The 18,717-nt window shown below is 35.5% G+C and overlaps 2 protein-coding genes across 3 annotated transcripts in view; one reads left to right on the top strand and one right to left on the bottom strand.

The window, feature by feature from the left end:
* The window catches only part of Grd (GABA-gated ion channel), a 90,305-nt gene that overhangs the window by 30,432 nt on the left and 41,156 nt on the right, over positions 1–18,717 (top strand). For both annotated transcript variants that reach the window (XM_072001139.1, XM_072001148.1), the window contains one exon: positions 16,676–16,823. In XM_072001139.1, coding sequence (XP_071857240.1) covers positions 16,676–16,823 — 148 coding nt within the window. The remainder of the gene's footprint in view (positions 1–16,675; positions 16,824–18,717) is intronic.
* LOC139991752 (uncharacterized) lies at positions 1,614–11,241 on the bottom strand. Its single transcript, XM_072012148.1, has 5 exons — positions 10,978–11,241; positions 9,352–9,530; positions 6,147–6,352; positions 3,257–3,570; positions 1,614–1,979 (listed from the first exon to the last, which is right to left on the bottom strand). Exons 2-5 carry the CDS (start codon positions 9,496–9,498, stop codon positions 1,735–1,737), a joined length of 912 nt encoding a protein of 303 aa, XP_071868249.1. The 5' UTR covers positions 9,499–9,530; positions 10,978–11,241; the 3' UTR covers positions 1,614–1,734.

Genomic DNA, 18,717 nt, shown 5'->3' with positions numbered 1-18,717 from the left:
AAAATTGCAGGAAGAAATGGAGTGACTCGAATAAATTACAGATAAATGGTGGAAATAATGTTATGCAATTTACATCATCCAACTTACTTTTGATATACTTTACAATTTTTAGTTTACTTAAGCATAACATCTGTTTACGATACTTTCAGTACATACGCTACAGTGAAATAAGTTCTCCTATAATAATTTAATCGTACGTAATTTCAACCGATTAATAATCCTCGTACGACCGTTTTATTTGAGCTATATCGATTAGTTTTAGATTTGTAACACAGTTGCAAATAAATGCAAATCAAAGCATTAGCCATTAGTAACGATGACAAGGAAATACATTATCCATTATATTTCGGTTGATCCAAACATTGATTAATATACCGCATCAAAATTGAAACCTTGCCAATTTATTATTATTTATCGATCTCATTACGTAGTTATCGAAAATCTGCCTGACAGTGATTTGAGTAACTTTTTACAAAAATATTAATTTAATTGATACGAATAACATAATAATTAATCTCTCGATCAACAAAATGTCGCAATATTCAAATTTAATTCACAGAAGAAATTTCTACACATCGTTATTAATTATTAATAGCTCTTAATAGATAAATCAAATCGTACTACTTTGAAACATACTCGAGCGCAGATTACACGTGTTTCGTCTAACGATGCTTTGAAAAACTAACGAGATACAGGAGAAAAAGAATGTGCTGGAAACCGTACGACCTCGTATCGAAGGAAACTTCCGCAGTAAGAAAAGCGCCATTGGCTAAACCGATAAACACCAGAAAGCTTTAGCCATGCGACTACGTTGAAAAATGTTTTGCTTCGAGGCTTCTTTACTGCTCCTGAGTTAGGAATATCCTTTTGATGATACAATCCATGTCGTGGATAAGGGTTCCCTTTTTTGATGCAAAATCTCAATGATACATCATGGCAACCGTGAAATAAAGTACCAGGGGAATGAAAAATTGCATGGATGACGAATGATTAAAAGCTGTGAATAGATGTTTACACTGAAATATCGTTTGCGAGCGAAGTGTGGTTCGAGCAATGTACTTATACGGGAAATTATCATGCATTGCACCGCGTAAAAATTTGATCACACGTGGCAAGAACGTGTATTGTCTGTGTGAGATTTAGAGGCAGAGTGCAGATCTTTATGCAAATTCGTATTTTCGAGAATATAATTAAAAAAATGGAGTCTCGGTAAAAAGAAATTATTTTACCTACATCTGATGTATTTTTTTAAATTCATTTCTATGTAATTTCGTACTTTCAAATTTTTTATACACGCATAAAAATCCGTAGCTTATTTATAAAAATTCGATACGACTGAATCAAGAGAACGCGCGTATCAAAAGGATCGTATTATGTTAAATAGATCATATTAAGTTAAGCTTACGAGAGTTGTGAAATAGAGAGTAATAGCATGTTACAACTTGAAGAAATTATAATTTCACTAAATTCCATGATACCACACTTGAATGTTGAAGCATATCCTTCGATAATACTTGTAAGAATATGAATAATGCTGAAACATTTGCAGCGTTATTAATAACGTTACCTTTGACCAGAGTTGTTTATTAAAATGATACATTTAATTTCCCGGACACGATCCTACAAAGTTTTACAAAAAGAACGGATTATTATAAAAAATTTTGCACAATGCTAATGTAAGACGCGAAAGACGTGACAGATTGTCCTCGTTGTCTGACATAATTTTACACGATTTCACAACGTGCTACCACTTCCGCTGTTATTAGGCTCCTCTTCTTTCCCTCCTTCCTGATCTGCTTCGTCGTTTCCTTCCTCGTTGGCATTCAATTTACTTGCTTCGTTGTCGTCGTTGGAATATTTCATATTTAATTGCTGCGATTGTTGTTTTTGAGGGCTGCGATGCCGCGATATCGATCTCCTGTATTGTTTGCCAAATCCGTCGTGTCTGGATTCTGGACACGTCGAGTTTCTTCTCCTCGCTGCAAAATAATTTATACTATATAATCGTATCATAGTTCGTGTAACACCTGTTGACAAAATAAGTTAGGACAGAAGAGAGAACAAAATCTCTGTCATTTATCACTACGGCTTCTTGTTGCAACAAAAAAAGCGGGTTCTTTTTATCATTTGTCATTTACATCTGCCCTTATGCCACAAATTGAATCAAGTATTATGGTCGCCAGTCTTCTAACAATGAGCTCAATGAGACACAATAGGCGAGCAGAGGTTTAATTTCGCTAAGCTCTGAAAAATATCCTCGGCGTCTAAATATAGAGAAAGTCTACGCGAGACAAATCGTTCTTTTCCCCTAAAGAAGAGGCCCTAAACTTAACCGTAAACTCAAAGACTTTAAAAAAAGAAGAAAGCAACGGCTGAAAAGGGATCAAAGGGAAGGGACATTCAGCCAGATATCGATATTTTGGTAAAAGTCAATTAAAATGAAATCAATTAATACGTAGAGAACCTACAAAGAGGACTGCGCGTAGTAAACGCGAACGTTGTTATTGTAACTTGAGGTAAAGTGTTTTTTATTCAAGGACTTTGTTATTAAACGTATCGTTCAATAACAGAAGATTGTTTATTGTTCATTTCATTTCAATTAACCATCAACTTGATACCGAAGATATAAAAGGTACGAATCTCCAGCGAACGTGATACGCGTACATAAAAATTCAATTTTGTAAGCAAAGCTGTACTCTGTCGACTGGATGAAGATGGAAGGTTTCGTTTTTATCTATATTATTTTTTTATCACTTTTTACGTAAGATCGGAACTTTTATACCCATCTTTAGAGGTTTACGCTATGTATCCATAAAGAGGAGCAATACAACGAGGAATTAGTAAAAACATCTCGGAGATTTTGCTTTGAGTGCACTTAAGTAGCCTGTAAGTAAAAATGTTGCGGTTTCGATTTTTCTCCCCTTTATACCCGGTTTCTTTTATTCGAAAAGTCCTTTGTCTTCAGACGAACACGATATCGAGATGGACTCTTATCAGAATATAAGATAACTCTCGTCAAAGAATAAATAGCAAAAACAGCAAATAGCAGAAAAAAAGCAAATAGCAGATAATAAAAATATAAATTACATAAATTTTGCTAATCACGGTTAATTGCCAATTATTCTAACACCGGTAATTTCAGGCATCATATTTCACGACTTAGTAACTCGCAATTTTATTTAGTTTTCGTATATCGCTACTCCAAGTCGGCCAAAGTGTCTGGATATTTCTAAGTAGCATTGTATGTAGTTTTTACCTTTAGCCTTTCTATCCTCGTAGTCGCTACAGTCCGACAAATCGCTGTAGTTACTTGGATCCCTCCGCTTCGACTTGGTTCTTTTACGATTAGGAGAACCCGACGTGTTTCCAATATCTGCTTCAAGCCTGCTGTTCGAGATCTTGTGTCGCGGTGACCGAACACTTTCCCCCTTTTCTTTGTACTTCAGCTTTCGTATCTCTCCGATGTACTTTGGCTCGTCGCGTTTCCTGGATTCGCTGCGACGTTTTCGTCTTTTCTGACTGTCGCTGCGTCTTCGTCTTTTCTCGCCGCGTGGCCTCCTGCGTTTCTCCCTTAAACGATTAATTTCCATCGTTATATTATTCATTCCTTATTATATTCGTTATATATTAGATTCTTAAACTTAATCCTGCGTAGACAAGCCGAGTCATTGATGGTTCAAGTAAAACTTCTGCCTTGAAAATTCCTTCGAACAAACGTTTTGTTTCGATGGGAAAAAGTCAAATACTTCAGGAATCTAGCGAAGGAATAATTGTATGTAATAATTGTATCTATGTAAAATGAGGAACAATCGTATAATGTTATAAAGATTTTGACAAGTATTTCAAGTTTTTTCCAAATCCTACAACAGTGTGAAAATTAAGCTCGAACGCTTAAACGATCCGGTATAGCAACAGAACGTGAAAAATACGTTTACCTATGAACGTTTGAGATGAAACACAATATGAGTCAGTGGAAATAGCTATTTTCTGATATAGTGGAATATTTTTATTTCACTGACGTTTGAAAATGGAAAAAATCATTTCTTATAAAAATGGAGAATATACTTTTCTATGAGAATGAGAAGCACGCGTTTGTGCATATTTTTTGAAACGCGCCCACTGGGCTTTAAGATCTATAAAACCTTGTGTAGAATAGAGGATATTCTTATCTGCAAGAATCTGCGTAAGTCTTATAAAAGAAATAGAGGATGTTCTTTCAATCAGAAAAAGGGATACACATTCGATGAGTTCTATAGAAAACACCTTTTTTAAATCTATAAAATTTCTTATAAAAATAGCGAATGTCCTCTTCTATAGGGCTGAAGGATATATATACTTCTACGTGGTCTTTGAAATACAATTTTTTTTAAATCTATAAAACTTTCTATAGAAATGGAAAATGCCTTTTCCTGTAAGAACGGAGGATATGTATTTATACGTGTTCGTTGGAATGCAGTGCTTTTAAAGCTGCAGTCGCATTACAGAAATATGACTTTTCGGGTAAAACGAAAATTGTATGGAGCAATGGATAGAATGATTAACCGATTTTCAACTGATCGAAAGTTTTTCGGAATGGAAGTATCGGAATATTGACAGAATAGTTATCGAACAATCTTTTTTTTTTATTTTTCTATTTTCTCTCAGCACAGTAGTTGTTCTTTCTATCTCGTCTCATCAAAATGTTTTCGTTACTTAATTCTTTTATTATTATAGTATTATATTTTAATGAAATCACGAAAAATTATTCAAGCTTGCGTTAAAAGCGCCTTTTCTACTCATATCGTTATAACGAATTACAGTTTTAACCACCGCACTGTGCGGAAAACACAGTTCCGCAAGTAGTTGGCAAACATTTAATCTAGAATTTCCAAAGACTCTATGAGCAGTTCGAAAGCAATTATACATTTCGGTATCTAACATCTATAAATTCAGACGTTGGAAACTTATGATTTAACACTTTACTCTAACAATTAAATCCATATAATGTTATTACCAATGTTATTCTATTCCGTATAGTACTAGAAATTTCTTGAACTATATCAACCTTGTTGCACTATTAATCGCCCCAATTTTCTGAGTGTATGTTTTATGTAGAGTTTTAAAAAGTCGCTCAAAATTCTTCAATACTCTCCCAAGTTTCCAAAATATCGTCAAATAGCTTTTTATTGCTACGCGTTACCTTAATCGTTCTTAAATGAAACAAAATTTCAAGAAAGATATGAAGAAAATGTGAACTGAATTAAAATTACTGGCAATTAATCTAAGCGTTAATATTAGTCTAAGGTTTAATTTATTTACTCGAGATATTGATCATCTCATCCTGACATTTTTTAATTTTCAATGGAAATACGCAAATATATAGAATATACATATTTCTTAGATTTCCTATAGAATATACATATTTTTAAGGTTGTAGAGATTAATTGCTCAAAGTGCTTAGAGCAAAGGTATAACTGCTCAGGGATCGTGTCAATTTAACGATTACCTACGTAAAGGGACAAGTTGACATTCTATTCCGTGTGACGTCTGCGTTTAACATCGTTTTACGAAGACGAGAACTTGCGTAACTATATTATCCGACTGATATTAATTGGATCATAGTCTCACTAGTCACAGAGAATCATAGAAAGTTATAATGAAACGCGATTGAGCATGCTATTAAAGTACAGAGGATAAAAGTTCTTGCTATCCAAGATACTTTCTCTCGCGTGATCTAAGAAATAAACACGTTCATCGTGTACCGATTAGTCAACACGATTTGATTAGTTAATAGCGTGGTAAATAACAATTGATAAATAGTGATAGAAGTTACCGCAAATTACATTCGTCGATTTGAGTTAAATTGCGAGTATTGTTGCAAACATACATTTTTCTTAACACAGCTGAAAAAGTTGCACCTAAATACTGATTTGTTCCACTCTCTAAGTATTATAGCGAGTGCTCTATTTTGGATACGTTATACATAGTTCTGTACTTTATCCTATTTTTACACGTTTCAATTTCCAATAAACGCACGAATGTTCGCATTTTGATTGTAATATATCGATTCTCGAAATATATAATATAACGGTGTTTAGCGTGATAAAAACTCAAAAATATAAAGATTCTGCGTTCAATCGTAATTAATCGATCGTTAAATAATTAACCTATTTTCCTCTTCGTCGTTGGATTGACTTCTCGAAGACGATTGTTGTGTGTCGGATATGTTCGTCCCATCGGCAGATCTCTGTTCGTTATTCTCCTTCACGGACTGCTTAATCGGAGCTGGATTTAACGTGAACACTGCCTTGTAACGACCACTTCTATGCCGCAACAATCCGGCATTCACCGCGTGCTTCAGAGCTCGATGAACCTGAAAGCTTTTCTCATAAGAAACGGCAAATGGGAAGCTTGCGGGAAACGCCGAGCGCATTTTCGTATTTTATAATTGAGAAGTTGAGAGGACAAAAATGATGAAAATACCAAAAATTTGTAATTCAAGTCCTATTTCAAGGCGTCTATACCAGAGGCAAAAATTCTCAACGTACATAAAAAATATGCTCTTGTTACGAACCACCGTTTATCGCTTAAATAATGTAAACTTTCATTGTTTACCATCTACATTACCGCTTATTTTTGACAACGTATATTTTAAGTACAGTGTTGTGAATAATTATAGACACAAACATGTTGACACAACACGTATTATTTCTTCGAGATTTCTGAGAAATCACTGATCGTGTCTGGATATGTGGACAGAAATTATATTTTTTAAGTCGATCATCGTAAGATGTCAGGAGATGTTACATGGCGAAATATTACCTTTCATAACTGAAATAATAGACAGAGAGACGATTTTTCAACAAGACAGTACTCCTGTTCATACAGTTGCGGCTACAAAATAATGGTTTCAAGATTTCGAAAACCAACTATGGGGAACAGCGAGTAATTCCAACATAGAAATTCTTCAACGATTCCAATTAAAAACTTTAAGATCCTTAATAGATGCACCTTGGTATGTTACCAACGAAACAATGCATCGCGACATTAAGATACCTACAGTTAAAGAAGAAATATCCAAATTCAGTAATAGATATAACACAAGAATCATCCACCAAAACCCACTAGTTACCCAATTACTTGACACAACGGATCAAATCCGCAGGCTAAAAAGACATTTAGATTTAAACATTAAAATCAAACATACGATAATCATTTATTATTCACGTTATAATACCACGCCAGAATAATTTACTTATAATTCTCAATGAGAATTGATTGTAAACTACTTCCAAATAAAAAAAAAAGATTTCGGAATAGAATTATTACCATGACCAACTTTGAGTCGCCATCTGAAACCGATCGAGAACTTGTGGAGAATTGTACAATAGCAAAAAAGATTTACGATCAGGATAAGCCGCCTATAGAAAATATCGTGGAACCTAAGAAAGAAATAAAATCCGCATGGGCGAATATTCGAAAAGAAACTTTAAATAAGTTGATGAATAGTGTACTTAACAAATAAATAGAAGTAAACAGAAATAAAGGAAAATCCACTAAATATTGAGCGAAAATGTAACAAAGTTAACATCGAGTTTATATTCTTTCACAGTCAAAAACACAATTTTAAGAGGAAATTTCATTTCTTCCAAACTTCGAGAGAAGAAACTTTTCGTTTGACGTATCTTCAGTGTTTATATTACGAGTTATATTATAATATTATAATATGAAATTATATGAACGATTTTGCCAATTTCCGTATTATGACAAATCTAAAAATAGGCTCGAGTTTACAATTATTCACGGCACGGTATAAAACTACAGTCGAATCAAGCTGCAGTAATTTTGTTCTCCATAATCATCATAGATACGTATAATAGGATATTAGAACCCGATTAAATTGACTTTCGAGAATCAATATGTATATAACGAGAAAACTAGCATTTGTAATTTTCATGCTACTCGTAAAAATAATAAATTTCATGCTATTTGAAGAATTACGAATATTGGCAAGCTCTTTATCTCCAGATTCTTTAATTTTTGAATTATAAGACAGATTAAGAAGCTTCTTCTAAACTGATAGCAAGACATTCAATGTTAATACTACCAGTGATATTTAAATAGCAAATATATGCATTTATATGTATTATAAATATAATAAAAATATTATTGCAATGTTTATTAATATGTAATTTAGATTTATATTGTAATGACTCCATAAAAAGCGAGTGTTGCTTCTAATTGCTAATTCGTCATTAATTTGTACAGTGTGCGCAAATTCGCATATTGTTATTACAAATTGACCAGAGTGCCCGTATACTTATAAGCGATCGTGTATATAAATTTAGTGATGAAACAGTCAAAAGTGTAACTAATCATAGTGTTGGTAATTTCATTATTTGTACGTTCTACTTCAAATTGTTCTGAAATTATATAATTTACTAGCAGAATTTTATTGAATATTAAATACCACTAATATAACATTAAGATAAGTAGGAGCAAATACTGTCTGTTCGAATGTATAATCGTTGGAAGTTGCGGCATTAAAGAAAATGCTGGAAAATTCTCCTTCCACGAAGGATGGAAGCTTCAAGGCGTCTGATGGATCGTCAAAGACGTTCGAAGATTCTTAGAGCGCTTCGAATTGTTTGACAACCATCTACAGCATCATTGTGAAAATCTCGTAAATTCGCGGAACCAGCCCTTCACAAATCGTTCGCCTTTCTATTACATATAATTTCCAGGAATTTCTAATGTTTAATTTTCTCAAAGAGAAAATTTTCGCGAATACTAAAGACTAAAAATAGAAATCGAACCGTAGATAAAGCTAAAGATGAGCTTCAAAAATTAAAATACTAAAAATACTAAAATACTAAAAATATTTGTATGACGAATAGAAAATTTCGATCGTTAAAACTCGAACAAATCGCTCCTTCTCTTCTCGATTTTTAAGTTATTAATTATTTGGAGCAACATCCTTCAGAATTTACTTGCGCGTAAGTGAAACAAATAATTTCATAATTGAAATCCACGTATCTTTAAATTTTCAAATTTGGCTATTATGTAAAAAAAGAGATAAACCGATAAGTATCTTAGAAATTTTTCAAATCGTTTGAAATTCTACAACAATGAGAAAAATTCGTTTTTCGTTACGGTACCGTTCTTTACTAATTAGTCTGATTTGTATCATGAATATACAATGAAACTCATCCTACCCTTGAAAAATCAAACTACTCTGTAGGATTGTGAAAATTAATATTGGAATAAGCAGGAAGAAACGAGAGAAACGTAAGGAAATGGTATGATTTTCAATTGACAATGTCGAATCACTAGGAATCGTAGGAAATTAATTTACGTTCACCCCTCTGTCACCTGCATCGTCAAGTTCCTCGGGGCGCTCTTGGAAGTTTGTCGAAGGAAGTCGAGGACATCTCGAGCGGTGGATCCTTTCCCCTCACATAGATGCACCACGGCATCGAGTACGCGATTCATTAGTCGTGGATTCGACGCGTACACCATGGTTGATTTGCTTCCAACTTCCTGCAACTATGCTGCATGGAAATATAAAATAATATGTATATTACATATATAAGATATATATATATAATACAATTATATAAATATGTAATAAATATAAAGTATTAAATATAATATAATTATATAATATATCATATATATATATAATACAATATATATATATAAATTTATTAATAATAATAATATATATACAATCATATTAGATTGTACCAAGAGTTTCTTTCGTTTTATGAAGAAATAATGGATGCGCAACATTTTTTTTTAATATTATTTTCTTGAATTATATATGATCCATTTAATACTAAAAAAAGAATTATACAAACACAAATTTTAGTACTACAAAATGGAGCATACATAATTCAATAAAATAATATAAAACAAAAAAATAAAACGAAAAAAACTTTTGGAACAACCTAATATATATAATAGATGTATAATATAGTATAGTATATATAATAGATGTATAATATAGTATAGTATATATATAATATGTATAAATAGTATAATATATATAGTATGTATAGTAATAAATTAGAATGATTAATTATATACTGTAATATAATACGTAAATATAAATATGTATAATATAGTAATACGCAGGGTGTCTATTGTATGAAAAAATAGTTCAGACAAAAAGAGAATGGCTTCTAAAGGGGTATAATTTGGTGTAACTATATTTTTCTGGATGGATAGGCAGGTAGAGATCATATGAATGCAAAGGTAACGCAAACATAAGAATACCGCTTCGCGTCTTTTCTTGTCTTTTATACATTACGTTAGACAAATTAAAGTTAACATATCTGTTGAATTAAAATAGTTTTTCGACATGAATAGGTTAACACGTTGTTGTAAGGAATACCGAGACGGATCAATTACTGTGTTTAAAATTACATGATTTCATTTACAAAAACGTACATCACCTTCATAAAATCTCTACCTGATCATGCACAAAAAGATTAAATACTCTGGATTACGTCCCCTTTGAAATCATTCACTTTTTGTCTGAACCAGTTTTCATAATACAATTGACAGTTTTCCAGTAATTTTCATGATTTTTTTTATAACCGGGCACACTGTATAAAGTACCAGTACACACCCTGTATAATAATAACAGTAGTATAAAATACGATAAAAACAGATAATAACGGAATAAATAATGGACTTTGAAAATAATTACTAACTTTATCGTTGTTACAGCTTATTTTTAATGGAGCAGTTCTTCTATATCAAATTGATGAATTGATGATTCAAATAATTTACTAATATCATTCAAAAGTCTAATTATAAAAATGATTGAAAACAGAATTTCGAATTTATTAATTTACATAATAAGCTAAATATTTTAGGATTATGTATTGTTATTACTGTGTGCACGGTAACGAGTATTGAAAAAGATGATTGTCTCTGTGATAAATGAGAATATAATTTAAAAGAAAGTAGATAATAAGATGCGACTTTTACCTCCTGAAGATTTAAATCCTAAGAGAACGTAGGTATTCGAATCATAACATTGCCAAAATAAATCGATGGTATAATTATGCAAATTGGAATTTCTCCAAACCACAAATTTAATTAGAACATATCGAATTTTACTCGGATCAACAGCAAACTGACGCGTAATGCAACGCGTTGCTGGGCAGTTTTATTGTCATTTTTTAATCTCGATTCTGCGATTAAACGTTGCTAATTTCAGTACCTACGTTTGATTGTGTCAGTTTGATAGAAATTGTATCATTTCATCGAAAATACCGAAATCATAAAACGATACTACAACTTGACATACATTTGTTCTCTTTTTTTTTTTTTTTTTTTTTTTTTTTTGAAATACTTGAGTTTCCTGGTGATAAAATATAGAGATAATTAAATTGTATTTTCTGAATATCTTCTAATTAATTCTAAAAACTGTATTACAATTACACAACGACTGTGTAATGAAATGAACGTTATATATATTTTATAGCGATATAATGAGCATAATCTGTTCTATACAGAAACACAAATTTATTATTTAAATACTATATATATGAACACAATGTGCAAGATGTTTACATTATGAATGATATTGTAATTACATTATTATAATTATTCTATTTAACAAATATGCAACCGTTAATTTATAACTTGTAATTTACCATTTTATTATTGTAATAATAATAAATTATTGATTGTCAAATTATTATGTATAATTCGATGTAGTTTCGATCTATATTATTTGCTACTTAACTACTTTCACATACAAGCTTTTTTTTTTTTTTTTTTTTTTTTTTTTTTTTTTTTTTTTTATCGTGGGGAAATCCTCATGGACACTCGGCGCTGCGTAGCAACGACCGTGTAGTGTCGGACTCCTACCGACTAAAACCCCACGGTGGTCATCCCGACGTTCAGAGGTGCACCCGGGGTCTCTTGCGAATCACTACCGAGTGCAACCTCGTCGTCTATCTCCCTGCCGTTGTAGTTGTCTAGGGAGGCGTCCCGGCTTGAGTTGGAAAGCTAGGGGGAACCACTCCTCCTAGCGCCACGTCCCCTAATCTGACGCACCCGAGGCAGCGACGGCGGCGCCGCGCCCCTGCGTCGTACGGAGCCCCTGCGACGTTGATGCGACGATCTACTGGGATCGGCTCTTCTCTTCCGGTCCCTCTCTGCCCGCTCCTTTCTCTGCATAACCTCCTCGCAGTAGGCGCGGACAGCGTTAAACTCCCGGGGCCCTCGGAGCATGGCCTCAACGACCGCTTCCGGAGCCAACCTCTCGCCGATGTCGAGCTGCAGGACGCGCCGCGGTTCCGCCCACGCTGGACAGAACTCCAGCGTGTGCTGTGCCGTGTCCTCCTCTTCCCCGCAGTGGTGACAGGTGGACGTCACCTCCCGCCCGATCTTCAGCAGGTACTCACCGAAGACCCCGTGTCCGGCGAGCATCTGTGTCGTCCTGAAGGTGAGCGGAACCCCGCCTTGATCTCTCCAAGCCTCCCAATTGGGAAGCACGGCGCGGACGGCTCGGTGTGGCCGCCTGGCGTCCTCCTCCATCAGCTGGGAGCGCCACCGCTCCCAGATCTCCAGCTTTGCCTCTTCCCGGACGTTCGAGGCCGAGAGGCCGCCCAGCGACAGCGCCACCGTCGAAGGCGGTGCCCTCAGGTGTTCATGCACCCGACAGAGCTCGAGGGCCCGCAGCTCGAACGGGGGGGACGCCGCCAGCACTGTCGCCGACTCGTAGGATATTGTTCGATATCCTCTGGCTATTCGGATAGCGATCGTCCTTTGCAGTCTCCTCACCAGGGTACGACTGCGACGGTTGGCCATCAGATCTTGGGCCCACACCGGTGCCCCATAGAGGACCCGGGACCGGATCACTCCCTCGTAGAGTCGGCGAACTCCCGACCCTGCTCCGCCTATATTCGGGAGAAGGCCGCATAAGGCGTTGGCTGCAGCCGTCACCCTCGGGACCAGGAGCTCGAAATGTGGTCCGAACGTCCACCGACTGTCGATGGTGAGGCCCAGGTACCTCATACGACACTTCACCGGCACCGCTTCGCCATTTATGGCCACGGACAAACCATCGGGAGGGGATCCCCTGCGGCGGCGGTCGAAGAACCATAGGGCCTCCGACTTGGCCGGCGACACGTTCAATCCCAGTCGCTGAATAGCGTGCACCGCGCATGCCACAGCGTCTTCCGCGAGAATCACGGTCTCACTCCACCACCGTCCCCCGGCTAGCACCAAGGTATCGTCGGCGTAACAGACCAAGCCCGTGCCCGGGGGCATCGGGCATCGAAGGACGGAGTCGTAGGCCGTGATCCACAAGATCGGTCCCAACACCGAACCCTGCGGGACGCCGCGCTCCACGCGCCTTCTCTCTTCCCCGTTCCTCCCAGTGAAGGTGATCCACCTATCGTTTAGGTAGGCTCCGATGACCTCAACCAGGTACGCCGGCACCTCGAAATGTCGCAGAGCCTCCATTATCCTCGCCCAGGGGATAGAGTTGAAACTTTCACATACAAGCTATCCCTCTCAAATACAAATTTTTTAATACAATAATGATCTAATGTCGAACTTGTGCTTATCTTTACACAGTTATCTCAACTATCTTCTTTCATGTACAACGTCGTATCGAGAACATTGTCACGTACTGTTCGATCACACACAACCTCCCTCATAAGTATCGGTAGACTCGATGATTTGCTATCAGGAAATCGGTTAATCGATGAGAGAAGAAGTACGATTCAAAATACACGACAAAAATGTAGAGATCTACTTGCAACATCTATAAAAGAACAACGAATCGATATAATTGAATAATGAATGAATTTTATTTTGATCTAAATTTCCATTGGAAGAAATTGCAATAAGAGAAATTTGTTCAAAATCAAATGGAAATTTAGAATCTGCTATGTAAAATCGTTTACGACATATATGAAGTCAAATAACACCAAATAGAATAGACAAACTAATAATACATATGTATAGGATAAGATGAAAAATTATTAAACCAAACTCTGAACGATATCTTTTACTCCGCAAAGAAAGAAGTTCAATGATGCGGAATCTATGTGATCTACGAGAGGCGTTACCATGGTAGATTTATCACAATCGTTGTATTCTACTATTCTATGTGACACTATAATGACTTCGTCTATATCATTTTCGCACGAGTCTACTTCCTCATTTTCTTCTGTTACTTCATGCAGCAAGAGTTTGCTACGTAATCTCTTCGGTGTTTCCTTGGTTTCTTCAGTTTTTTCATGATCAATTAGTCACATGCTACCATATTGCTGCTGTCTTTTAAACTTAATTTTTTATGAATTCTAATTACATTTCTGTTCGTAAAACAAGTCTGTAAACACTTCGTATGTTTACTTACGGTATTGTAATAGAACATTTCATTAACAAAACGTTCATATAATAGAACATTCAATTAACAAAAGGTTCAGCTAATAGAACGTTCATATAACATAATCTCTATGTAATAGAACGTTTAACTAACAAAACGTTCGTATAATAGAACTAACAAAACATTCATGAAGCAAAAGATTTACATAATAGAACGTTCAACTACCAGAATGTTCACGTAATAAAACGTTCTAATAATAAAAAAGTTCAACTAACAGAACTTTCATGTAACAGAACGTTCATATAACGTAACGTCTAAATAATAGAACGTTGAACTAACAGAACGTTTATATAACAAAACATTCACACAACTGTTGTTCATATAACGATAGATCTACTACATTCTAGAATTTTGAAAAATAGCTAGGACGAAAGGTCGAACGAGAAGCGACCTGATTATCGACAAATGTCGCGGTGAGCTAAATTGCAAGTCAAACGCACCCTCGGAAGTACCTTTCCCCAGTGTTGCTTTCGCACTCGCGTGTGTACTCTCGTAGGATGACGTGTTTACCAGTCGAGGCATGTTTACTGGAATTTGCGGCCTGTTCGTTTTCCAACGTGAACGCCATCGCAAAGACCGTTTTCAATCGTTTTGTATTCTCCGTTGACTAGAGCTCCGAGCGAGTTTCAACGGTGGAAACGATGTCCACGATGACCACAAAGGAAGAACGGATGAATTAATTCGCTAATTCGATTCCTTTCTGCATCCGTCAATTGGCTGCACCCGCACGTCCGCCCTTTGGGCCACGGTTACAGAATAGTATTAATTATCGCCGATCAACCTCGTAATTGAAACGTTCTCCACCGGACGTGAATGCACGTACTCAAGCGTGATGCGGAATCATTGTTCGATGCACAGCTTGAACGGCGAATTTCATTGATCGAAGAAAACACGACGATTCGAGGTTCTTTAAGCAAATCGCGTGTCGTCGAAGGATATAGAGAGGACCAAGAGATGATTGGTTGATTGTAAAATACCTAGCGTAATGTTGTACGTTTTTCGTTTAAGATATTTATTTCCGAAGGATAAACGGTCGTGACAGATGAGATACAGTTATCGATTACAATTAGTTATCGCGTAGTCATAGGTAGGATTGAAAATTGTAAATTATAAATTATTAATGGAAATAATTAGTAATATAACATTTGCAATTTTTTCGATCAATTTATATTACGGAATTTTGTCTTCTAATATTACAAATTGTAAAACGAAATTCCAATGATTTGTTTCCTGTATGATCGACTTCGTAAATAAAACTTTCAGTATTTATGATCTTCTTAAAATTAGTATTAAATTATTATTCAACGTATGTATTTCGATCGTTCTATAGCAAAGTTATTACAATCTAGAACTTTTATTCGTTATCGTTGATAACCCTTTGGTCTATTTTTTACTGTATTCCCCAAACTGACTTTTTCAAATCATTAAAAAGATGATTTTTTTCCAGTCCTCCCCTGAGAGATCTTCCGTCGTTAAAATATCATTCATCGAACGTTTAACGAACTTCCGCCATGAATTTGCCTTTTTTTTTCCTTCTCTCTTCTTCTCTTCGCCTGCGCCATTTGCCGCGTAATAAAGCCGGAATAATTTTGAATTTTATTTTCACTCGTTGATGAATGAATCACCATCAACGGCACACTCGACGAAGTTTCACCGTCGACGTTCTACCCGGAATAACCGATCGAATGGACACTCGAAACGGATTCGATTCGACTGTCCGCTAGTAAAAATTGTTCCTCTCTAATTCGAGCAGTTCTCTGTAAAACTACTTGACAGGATAACGCCATCCTATATAAATATTCGTATATCATAAACCATTGGGTTATTGTATAAATTGTGTCACTATATTAAAAATATATTCATTATTACGGACAATGTGTTTGGAGAAAAATGATTAAATAGATAGATTGGTAGTACTACAGGAAAAAAAGATCTTTTGTTCTTTATTTAGATATAAAATGGAAGAAGTAAAAATATCAAGTAGAATATCATGATTTTAAAAATATTTAAAGGAAAACGCAGTTGTTTTAAACAAACTATAAACTTGTAACTATAAACTTGAATATCATAATTATATTTTAGAATGAAAAAAACTTAGGCTACTTATAGTCTTTATAAAAAAAAAGGTAAAACCGAAATAATCACCGATTATTTCTTATATTATGTTTGTTATATTTTGTTATATTATCCACCGTACTTTTGATATTATAGTATCACTTTGAACGATACATTTTTGTTGAAACACTAACCGTCGTTCTTATGAATATCTCATTTCAGAAATAGAAGGTATCCGAACGCTAGGCGTTTCAATCGAATTGATGAATGAATTAGGACGCATTGCGAGGGAGGATCGGTCCCAAGACATCATGAAGCAGCGAGTCCTACTGGCCCTCGCCAACTTGATCACCTCCTACGCATCTTTCCTGTAAGTATTTTTTAAATTATTTTTAAGAAATCTTATAATTAAAAATATAAATATAATTACAAAAATCTATAGCGGTCCATGGCCGTAAAGAAAGGTTCAAGGTTCAAGCACATGTGTTGACCTCATGATCTGCGAAACGACGTCAGGAGCTGGAACGTCGTAAAAGAGAAAACCCTGGAACTTACAAAAATGTACAAGGGCTTTCGATAATAAAAAGAACCGTTTCCCTAACCCTGAAGGAAAACTTTCTCTTTCGAGGGCAACCTATATAAAGGGAAACGAGGAAAAGCCCGAAACGGTTAGTCACAGAAGTCAGAAACATACGTCGCGAATTGCGGTGCGCGGAATAGTTGACCTATGGAGTCTACGCTGTCCACGGCATTTGTCGCACGCACTTCCTCATTGGCCCTTGCCATTTCGAACACTTGCGATTTACGGAAACGATGTCTTTATGTGGCATTAATACGTTCACCTCTTTCTTTTCAAATCATGTCGAGGTTCCCAATTTGAGGTAGTAGGACGTGTAGGATGTCAAAGAAATACTCCGCGGATTGATTGAACAACGAGTTTATGAATATACTAAGACGGACTTGACAATCTTATTCGTGCGCGTTACCTGGTCCGTGCTGGTACCATACTTCGTTTGCTCACCGTCGACTAAATTTTACTTACCACTCGCGACGTATGTCGAAAGAAAAAGTTTTCTTTCTGGGTAGGGAAACAGTTTTTTTTATTATCGAAAGCCCTTCTTTTCCTTTTTTTTTTTTTTTTTTATTTGGAAGAATTTAACAATCAATTCTCATTGAGAATTATAAGTAAATTATTCTGGCGTGGTACTATATCATGTATAATAGGTAATTATCGTCTGTTTGATTCTGACTGAATCTAATGTTTAATGTTTAAATAAGGGTAATATCTTTTTAGTCTGCGGATCTAATCTGTCGTGTCAAGTAATTGAGTAATTAATGGGTTTTGGTGGTTATTAACTCTTATGTTATATCTATTACTGAATTTGGATATTCCTTCTTTAACCGTGGATATCTTAAGGTCGCGATGTATTGTTTCGTTGGAAACATACCAAGGTGAATCTATTAAGGATCTTAGAGTTCTCAATTGGAATCGTATCGAATGCCCTTGCGCATTTTTACAAGTCCCAGAGTTTCTTCCTTTACGACGTCCTGGCCAGGGTTTTTTCTTTTGCGACTCGTTAGTCTCGGACATCGTTTCGTAGATCACTGAAACCTTGGACCTTCCTTTACGGCCATGAGCCGCTACAAATCTTATAATTGTAATCTTATAAATAAAGTGTAGAAAGACAGTTTTACACTGCATTAACTATATATTCGATTTACTATCATAAGGATCGAAGATCAAATATCATACGCTCATTTTTCTCGCTACATTAAAGAAAAGCAAAATAACATGACATAACTCTGCCTTATCTAAAAAAAAAATACTGTTTACGCAATAATAGAAAGTTAGAAAATAAATGCGAATAATAAAGGAACGATTTAAACAAAATCAGATTAATAACAGAAGGACATATTTTAACAAAAATTGTTATTACAAAGTCAATTTTTTGTATCAAAGCGTCGCGTCTCGTCGTAAATCATTAAAAAGAAATTACAGATATCAAACATAGAAATATCTAGGTTAATAAAAATGATACGTCAAATCATCTGATAACAGAGACACTTAAGTACAATATGATTAAGTCGTACACGATTGATCTTATGCGATGGATCGCAAGCTCTCAGCTCAGGATGTATTTTCCAGTGTCCATTCGACGAGAAACCGTGAATGCAACGATGGAATATTCGAAGTTGGATGAGCGTCGTAATGTAGATCGTTGGAATCCTGTTTGATTTGAACCCTCTTGTCAGACAATTAACCC

Source organism: Bombus fervidus, chromosome 1, assembly GCF_041682495.2.
Source record: "Bombus fervidus isolate BK054 chromosome 1, iyBomFerv1, whole genome shotgun sequence".
NCBI classification, from domain to species: domain Eukaryota; kingdom Metazoa; phylum Arthropoda; class Insecta; order Hymenoptera; family Apidae; genus Bombus; species Bombus fervidus.
This window is presented reverse-complemented; position numbering and strand designations above follow the sequence as displayed.

Coding starts and splice junctions, on each gene's coding strand:
- LOC139991752 (XM_072012148.1), bottom strand. CDS start 9,498: ATGGTGTACGCGTCGAATCCACGACTAATGAATCGCGTACTCGATGCC. Junction 6,353..9,351: donor CGAGGAACTTGACGATGCAG/GTGACAGAGGGG, acceptor AAAAGCTTTCAG/GTTCATCGAGCTCTGAAGCA. Junction 1,980..3,256: donor CGAGGATAGAAAGGCTAAAG/GTAAAAACTACA, acceptor ATTATTTTGCAG/CGAGGAGAAGAAACTCGACG.